Genomic DNA, 9,200 nt, shown 5'->3' with positions numbered 1-9,200 from the left:
TTATCCATGTGAAACTGCATAAGATGAAACAAAAATAGCAGATTTTAAAGGCAATCAGGGAAAAGGTGTTACCTACAAATTAATGATATTTGATCAACAATATACTCCTTGAAACCAATAATAGATTGCAGAAGTCTGTAAGCTAAGAAAACCTAATGACCTGAGAATTGAATTGTGTAGCAAGAAAATTATAGATAATGGAGGCAAAATAAAGAAAAATTCTAAATGAACTGATTTCAGAGATTTTAGCACTAGGAGACTCTTGCTAAAGAAATTGCTGAAATATGTACTTGAGAAAGAAAGATATCTAAGAAAGAATAACTGAATCCCAAAGAAGGAAATTTCTAAACCTGCTCATAAATCTTAAAGTGTACCAAAGGTCTTTGATTATACATGATGTTGTTTTTTTAATTTTTCCTTTTTTTTTTTTTAACCTAAGATGACTCCCACTCACCACGCCCCTCCCCTTTCTTTTTTTCAATTCATCTACTTGATGTGTAATTCTCCTTGGTAAATCACATTGCCTCAAAGTAGTGATTGTCACCCCATTGTATACCTTACTTGAAGAGGCTGATAGAATTTAATTAAGCAATGATGCCCAGAATATTCATCCAGAAGGATAATATGAAACAGATAAAAATACATTTGTTTGTGTCCTTCTGACATGTCTCTATTTACAATATTGAGTACATTTTTTTTTTTTAATTTTAGATATTGAAAAAATGCAATAATAATAAAAAAATACAGTCAGGCCAATTCAAAGAGCCACATGTCATAGAAAATGCTACAGGAGAGGAGACTAAACACTCTTAATTAAGGAGAGAGTATGGAATCTGAATGTTCTTAAAGCTGAGGAGTCTAGAAAGGGACACTGAAATGTTATTGTCAAGCTAAAAAACTAAGACATTTTTCTTGATGCATAAAAAATAAAAATGACACCAGTTAACTACATCCCACATTACCCAATAGAATGGGTGGATGATAAAGTAGAATTTCCTCAAAAACAGAGTGGTAATAATGCATGAATAAAAAGGAAACTAAGAAGTCTGCGGTATCCTCAAAATGGCCCAGGAAAAGAAAGGTGAAGATACAAATTCTTAAAGTTTCCTGCTCTTCTATAACCCTGATGTCCAAGTAGGATATGTTCAGGCTAATTTGCTGTAACAATAAAAAGTGTAACGATAGATTCTATTATTTAGGTAAATTAGAATTTTTAAATATACTTCATGATAGTCTTAGTAATTAGCTTCAAATGATTATTTCTGAGCAGTCTAAAAGAGTAATTTCACTATGTATTGGGGAATATTTCTGCTGCACATGGGTAATCTACATTTATATCTATTTTCATATATAATACGTCTTTCTATAAGTTACTTCCCATAGAAAAACCTTAGTCATTCAGATATTAAAGAAGAGGTTTGGTGAAAAATCACAAACTCTAACATAGATCATAAAGTTTTTCTTCAGATATTATTTACCAACAAAGAGAATTTAGTTCAGAGGCTTTGAAAAACTGAAAACTTTAAGGAACCTGTCCCGTATCCTCTTGGTCCTCACCCCGTAGATAATGGGATTCACCATGGGTGGGATCAGAAGATAGATGTTGGCTACAAATATGTGCACATGGGGAGCCACATGATGACCAAACCTGTGGGTGAGAAAAGAGAAGAAGGCTGGAGTATAGGACACCAAGATGACAAGGACATGGGAACCACAGGTGCCCAAGGTCTTGAGCCGGGCATCCTTGGATGGGAGGTGGAAGATGGTGTGGAGTATAAATATATAAGAACAAATGATCAGTATGAAGTCCACTCCCCCAGTAAGGAAGGCAACAATTAGGCTGTAGGCTCTTCGGATTCTTGTCTCAGCACAGGCAATTTTGATGAGGGCCATGAACTCACAGTAGGTGTGAGAAATGATATTGGTTTTACAATAGGGAAGCCACCGCAGCAGGAAAGGGTGAGGACTGAGAAGCACTGTGCCCCGGAGTACAATGGCTAGACCTATCTTCCCTATAACAGCGTGTGTCAGAATCATTGAATGTGTTAATAGGTAACAGATGGCTACGTAGCGGTCAAAAGCCATGGCCAGAAAGAATCCAGATTCCATTGTAGAGGAAGAGTGAATCAGGAAAACTTGAGTGAGACAGGCTGCAAAACGAATCTCTCCATCATTGAACCAGAAGAGGCTGAGAAGTTTTGGCACAGCTGTAGTGCACACAATAAGGTCAGCCACAGCCAACATGCAGAGAAAGAGATACATTGGCTCATAAAGTCTGTGGTCTGTCTTAATGATGAACAAAATGGAGAAGTTTCCCAGTAGGGTCAAGAAGTAGATCACACAGAAGGGAATGGAGATCCAGATGTGGGCAGCCTCGAATCCAGGAATGCCAATGAGAATGAAAGTTGATGGATGGACATCAGTCTTATTATATGCTGACATAACAAGTGCCAGTGTTAGCTTTCTCTTCATTTGTTTTCCTGTAAAACATAATAATAATAATAATCATTTCTAATTTTTGAAATCTCTGATCAGTTAAATAAGCCAAAATGCAAGGAATTGCAGGCAAGTGAATAAGGACAATGCTTTCAAAAATTTAGATGAAAATTATGTCATTATCTGACAGGGTGCCATCTATTATTTCAGTGTTACTCTGCCTCCAATAGGGCACCAGCTAAATCAATATGTTGAGGGCATCTTCAGTGAGAACTACAAGAAGTATTTTCTTCTCTTTAGGTAGATCCACTGAACTCTGTGAATTTTCTAATTCGTGAATAGAGCAGGTTTAGTAAATTTTACTGATCTATTTTCACAGATTTTTTTCATTTATATTTGTAATTTGCAATGCAATTGATCTATAGTAAATAAACGGGAAATATCTAAGTACCAAAACTAAGAATTAAATAACTGAAAATCTTAAAATCTCCTTGAAAGAAGTTATATCAGTTGGAAGTTTAAGATTTTGTAAGAGTGATGGGTTTGGAGTTGTTGCTAGGTGCGATCCAGTTGATTCCGGCTCATATCAATCCTGTGTACAACAGAACAAAACACTGTACCGTCCTACACCATCCTCATAATCGTTATTGTGTCTGAACCCATTGTTGCAGCCACTATGTTAATCCTTGTTGAGGCTCCTCCTCTTTTTCGATGACCCTCTATTTTAGCAAACATGATGTCCTTCTCCTGGAACTGATCTCTCCTGATAACATGTCCAAAGTATGGGAGACGAAGTCTCGCCATTCTTGCTTCTAAGGAGCATTCTGGCTGTACTGCTCCCAAGACAGATTTGTTTGTTTTCTGGCAGTCCCATGGTATATTCAGTATTCTTCGCCAACACAATACTTCAAACGAAATAATTCTTCTTTGGTCTTCTGTATCATTGCCCAGCTTTCACATGTATATGAATGATCGAAAACACCATGGCTTAAGTCAGGTGCACCTTAGTCCTTAAAGTGACATCTTGCCTTTTTAACACATTAAAGAGGTTTTATTGCAGGAGATTTTCCCAATGCAATGTGTCCTTTGATTTCTTGACTGCTGCTTTCATGTATCCAAGCAAAATGAAATCCTTGACAACTACAGTCTCCTCTCCATTTATCTTGATGTTGCTTATTGGTCCAGTTGTGAAGGATTTTTGTTTTCTTTATGTTGATATGTAATCCATACTGAAAGCTGTGGTCTTTGATTTTTCTCAGTAAGTGTTTCAATTCCTTTTCACTTTTATCAAGTAAGGTTGTAACATTGGCATAAAGCAGGGTGTTAATGAGTCTCCCTCTAATCCTGATGTCCTGTTCTTCATATATTCCAGCTTCTGGTATTATTTGTTCAGCAGACAGATTGAATAAATATGGTGAATTGGTACAACCCTGAAGCACATCTTTCCTGATTTTAAACCACATAGTTTCCCCTTGTTCTGTATGAACAACTGCTTCTTGGTCCACGTACAGGTTCCTCATGAGCAAAATTAAGTGTTTTGAATTTTCTATCTTCCCAATATTATCCATAATTTTTATAATTCACACAGTTGAAAGCCTTTGCATAGTCAATAAAACATAAACCCAGTAACAACAAAACATAGGTAATAAAACATAGGTCAATAAAACATAGGTAAACATATTTCTGGTATTTTCTGCTTTAAGCTAATATCCATCTGACATCAGTAATGATATCACTTTTTTGATGTCCTCTTCTGAACCCAGCCTGAAATTCTGACAGTTAACTGCTGATACACTATTGTAACCACTTTTGAATGGTCTTCAGCAAAATTTTATTTGTGTGTGATGTTAATAATATTGTTTGATAATTTCCGTGTTCTTTTGGATCTCTTAGCTTTGGAATGGGTACAAATATGGATGTCTTCCAGTCAGGTGTCCGGGTTGCTCTCTTCCAAATTTCCTGGCATAGATGAGTGAATGTTTCCAGGGCTGCATCCTTTTGTTGAAACACCTCAATTGGTAGCCTGTCAATTCCTGGAGCCTTGTTTTTGACCAAGCCTTGTTTTTTACCAAAGAGCTCATCCTTCAGTTCTTCATAATACTACCTCCTGAAATGGTTGAACATTGATCAATTCTTTTTCATACAGTGATTCTGTGCATTCTTTCCATCATCTTTTGATGTTTTCTGCGTCATTTAATATTTTCCCATAGAATCATTCACTAATGCAACTCGAGGTATGAATTTTTTAAGTTCTTTCAGCTTGAAAAATGCCGAACATATTCTTCCCTTTCGGTTTTCTAACTCCAGGTCTTTGCACATTTCATTATAACATTTTAGTTTTCTTCTTAAGAAATCCTTTGAAATCTTCTGTTCAACTCTTTTACTTCATCATTTCTTCCTTTCGCTTTAGCTACTGGATGTTCAAGAGTAACTCACAGAGTCTCTTGGCACATCAGTTTTGGCCATTGTTTTCTTTCCTCTCTTTTAATGACCTCTTGTTCTCTCTGTGTGATATCTTTGATATCATTCCATGACTCAACTGGTCTTTAATCATTTAGTGTTCAATACATCAAGTCCATTCTTGAGATGGTCTCTAAATTCAGTTGGGATATACTAAAGGCTGTGCTTTGGATCTTGTGGACTCGTTCTAATTTTCTTCCACTTCAACTTTCATAAGTGCAATTGAGGGTATTTTCCACAGTCAGCCCCTTACCATTTTCTGACTGATGATATTGAGCTTTTCCATAATCTTTTCCCAGAGATATAGTTGATCTGATTCTTGCGTATTCCAACTGGCTAGGTCCCCATATACACACCATTTATGTTGTTGAAAAAAAAGATATTTGCAATGAAGAAGTCATTGGTCTTGAAAAATTCTATCATTCAGTCTCCGGCATCATTTCTATCACCAAAGCCATGTTTTTCAACTACCAGTCCTTCTTTGTTTCCAACTTTTACATTTCAATGGTCAGTAATTATCATGCATCTTGATTGCATGTTTGATCAATTTCAGACTGCAGAAGTTGATAAAAATCTTCAATTTCTTCATTTTTAACCTTAGAGTTTGGTGAGTAAATTTGAATAACAGCTATATTAATTGGTCATCCTTGTAGGTGAAAGGATATTATCCAATCTCTGATAGGGCTTTACTTCAGGATAGGTCTTGAAATGTTCTTTTTGACAATGAACACAACTCCATTCCTTTTCAATTGGAAATTCTTGGCATAGTAGACAATAGTAGTTTCTGAATCAAAATGGCCAATACCAGTCCATTTCAGCTTACTAGTGCCTAGGATATGGAAGTTTGTATGTTCTTTTTCATTTTCGATGACTTCCAATTTTTCTGAGTTCATACTTTGTATATTCCACGTTCTGATTATTAATGTATGTTTGCAGCTGTTTTTTCTTATTTTGAGTCTTGTCACATCTGCAAATGTAGGTCCTGTAAGCTTCACCCCATTTACATCATTAAGGTCGGTTCTACTTAGAGGAGGGAGCTCTTCCCCAGTTGTATTTTGAGTGCCTTCCAACCTGAAGGGCTCATCTTCTAGCATTATATCAGACAATATTCTGCTGCTATTTAAATAAATAAATAAATAAATAAATATATATATATATATTTTATTAATAAGGCTTCCACTAGCCAATTTTTTCAGAAATAAACTGCAAGGTTCTTCTTCCTAGGATTTGGAGTACTAAGTAAGAAATAGTAAAATCATAACAAAGTGAATAGAGTTAGATATTGTTAGGTGTTGTTGAGTTAATTCCAACTCATAGGGATCCTATATACAACAGAATGAATCACTGCCCAGCCCTGTGCCATTCTCAGAATCATTGTTTTACTTGAGCCCCTTGTTGCAGACATTGTCAGTCCACCTCATTGAGGATCTTCCTCTTTTCCATTGACCCTCTATTTTACCAAGCATGATGTCCTTCTCCTGGGACCCATCCCTCCTGATAACATGTCCAAAGTCTCACCACTCACTTCTAAGGAATATAGAGACTAGAATTCTATTTTTTAAAGATTTTAGTCATAATACTTTTGGGTTATGGCAAATTAAAGATATGGCATAATATCATTATATCGAAATTTGTGAGATAAGCAGATTGTGTGGAATTTTCAGAAGGAGATGAACTGAGGAAGATGGCAACAGATAAGAGGAGTGGGATACCTCTGTGGCAAGACAGGAACACCTCAGTGCAGTTAATGACTCTCCCTTGGCCATAGACTGTGTGCTGCTCTAAGCTTAGCAGGCAAGAAGTATAACAATACAATTATAACCTATAGTCTTAATTTCTTTTACTCCTGTATATACATCAATATTTTCAGTCAGACAAACCCAGGGGCTAACTACAGAACAGACAATCTGTTGCTCAAGTTTAAGCTGAAAAAAATGAAAAGGAGTCTACGAGAGTCAAAGTATGCTCTTGAGAATACCCTACATAAATTTAGAGACAACCACAAGCATAGATTTGATGTATTTAACACTAACGCATGAGGACCAGATGAGTGGTGGAAGGACATCATACATGATGAAAACAAAAGTCATTAAAAAGACAGAAAAGAAAGAAAATACCAAAATAAATGACAAGAATAGACTCTGAAAGTTGCTTTTGAAGTCAGAACAGCTAAAGTGAATTTAGGAAATTATGCCATAAAACAGCTGAACGGAAGATTACAAAGAGTGGCTCAAGAAGACAAATAAAACTATTTTAATAAAATGTGCAAAGACTTGGAGTCAAAAAATCAAAAGGGATCTCAAGATGAAATAACTGGAAAAAATCAATCTTTGAGTTGCAATATTGAGGGATTCTATGGGAAAACAACACAGAAATCATCGTAAGAAGTTGGAAGATTGGAAGTCCTAGCTAGAACAACAAGCCAAAATAATAATAATAATAATAACATAAGACACCCATATTGGTAATGAAGAAGTGAAACAGTCCCTATTTGCAGATGGTATGATATTATAGGTAGAAAACCCAAAAGACTCCATGGAAAAACTACTTGGATTAACAGGAAGATTCAACAGAGTAGCAAGATGCAAGATAAACATACAAAAATCAGTTGTATTCCTATACATCAATTAAGGAAATGACAAAAAGGAAATCAGGAAAACAATATCTTTTATATTATCCCCTAAAAAATAAAATACTTTGGAATAAATCTAACCAGGGAGGACAAAGATCTATACAAAGAAAACTATACAACACTGCCACAAGAAACCAAAAGTGATCTACATAAATGAAAAACATACCATGCTTATGGATAGGTATGCTCAACATTGTGAAAATATCAATTCTACACAAAGCAATCTACAAATATAATGCAATCCCAATCCAAATACCAATAACATTCTTTAAAGAGATGGGAAAACTAACCATTAACTTTATATGGAAAGGGAAGAGGCCTCAGATAAGTAAAGTATCATTGAAGAAGAAGAAAAAAGTAGGAGAACATGCACTACCTGATCTTGAACGTACTATATACCTACGGTACTGAAAACAGCCTGGTAGTGGTGCAACAGCAGGTACATTAACAGTAGAACAGAATTGAGAACCCAGATGTAAATTCATCCACCTATGGCGACCTGATCTTCAACAAGGGGCCAAAGTCCATAAAATGGGGAAAAGACAATCTTTTTAACATATGGTGCTGACAAAACTGCAAAAAAAAAAAAAAAGGAAAGAAACAAGACCCATACTTCACACCATACACAAAAACTAATTCAAAATGGAACAAAGACCTAAATATAAAACCAAAAATTACAAAGATCACAGAAGAAAACATATGATCAATACTAGAGGTCCTAAAACACATTAACAGGATACAAACCATAAGTAACAACACACAAACTCCAGAAGATAAGCTAGACAATGGTGATCTTCTAAAAATTAAACAAGTGCTCATCAAAAGACTTCAACAAAAGAGTAAAAAGAGAACCTACAGACTGGGAAAAAATTTTGGCTATGACAAATCCAACAAAGGTTGTTGTTGTTGTTAGGTGCTGTCAAGTCAGTTCTGACTTATAGTGACCCAACCCACAACAGAACGAAACACTGCCTGGTTCTGAGCCATCCTTACAATTGTTGCTATGCTTGAGTTCATTGTTGCAGCCACTGTGGCAGCCACTGTGTCAACCCACCTTGTTGAGGGTCTTCCTCTTTTCCGCTGACCCTGTACTTTGCCAAGCATGATGTCCTTCTCCAGGGACTGATCCCTCCTGACAACATCTCCAAAGTATGTAAGACACAGTCTCGCCATCCTTGCTTCTAAGGAGCATTCTGGTTGTACTTCTTCTAAGACAGATTTGTTCATTCTTTTGGCAGTCCACAGTATATTCAGTATTCTTCACCAACACCACAATTCGAAGGCATCAATTCTTCTTTGGTTTTCCTTATTCATTTTCCAGCTTTCACATGCATATGATGTGATTGAAAATACCATGGCTTTAGTCAGGTGCACCTTAGTCTTCAAGGTGACATCTTTGCTTTTCAATGCTTTAAAGAGGTCCTTTGCAGCAGATTTACCCAATGCAATGTGTCTTTTGATTTCTTGACTGCTGCTTCCATGGTTGTTGATTGTGGATCCAAGTAAATCTCTGAAATCTATAGGAAAATCGAACATCTCTACAACAAAAAAGCAAATAATCCAAATAAAATATAGGCAAAGGAAATGAACAGATCCTTCACCAAAGAAGATATTCAAGTGGCTAGCAGACATGTGAGGAAAGGCTCTGGATCACTAGCCATTAGAAAACCAA

General features: G+C 36.0%; 1 protein-coding gene across 1 annotated transcript; it reads right to left on the bottom strand.

Moving 5' to 3' along the window:
• Positions 1-989: 989 nt before the first annotated feature.
• Positions 990-2,593, bottom strand: LOC100658808 (olfactory receptor 52D1-like). Its single transcript, XM_003421449.3, has one exon. It carries the CDS (start codon positions 2,470-2,472, stop codon positions 1,492-1,494), a length of 981 nt encoding a protein of 326 aa, XP_003421497.1. The 5' UTR covers positions 2,473-2,593; the 3' UTR covers positions 990-1,491.
• Positions 2,594-9,200: the final 6,607 nt, after the last annotated feature.

Source organism: Loxodonta africana, chromosome 7 (genome assembly GCF_030014295.1).
Source record: "Loxodonta africana isolate mLoxAfr1 chromosome 7, mLoxAfr1.hap2, whole genome shotgun sequence".
In the NCBI taxonomy this organism is placed as follows: Eukaryota; Metazoa; Chordata; class Mammalia; order Proboscidea; family Elephantidae; genus Loxodonta; species Loxodonta africana.
Note: the sequence above shows the minus strand (reverse complement) of the source record. Positions and strands in the feature narration are given on the sequence as shown.

Excerpts from the sequence above, each read along its gene's own strand:
- LOC100658808 (XM_003421449.3), bottom strand. The coding sequence starts at position 2,472 with ATGAAGAGAAAGCTAACACTGGCACTTGTTATGTCAGCATATAATAAG.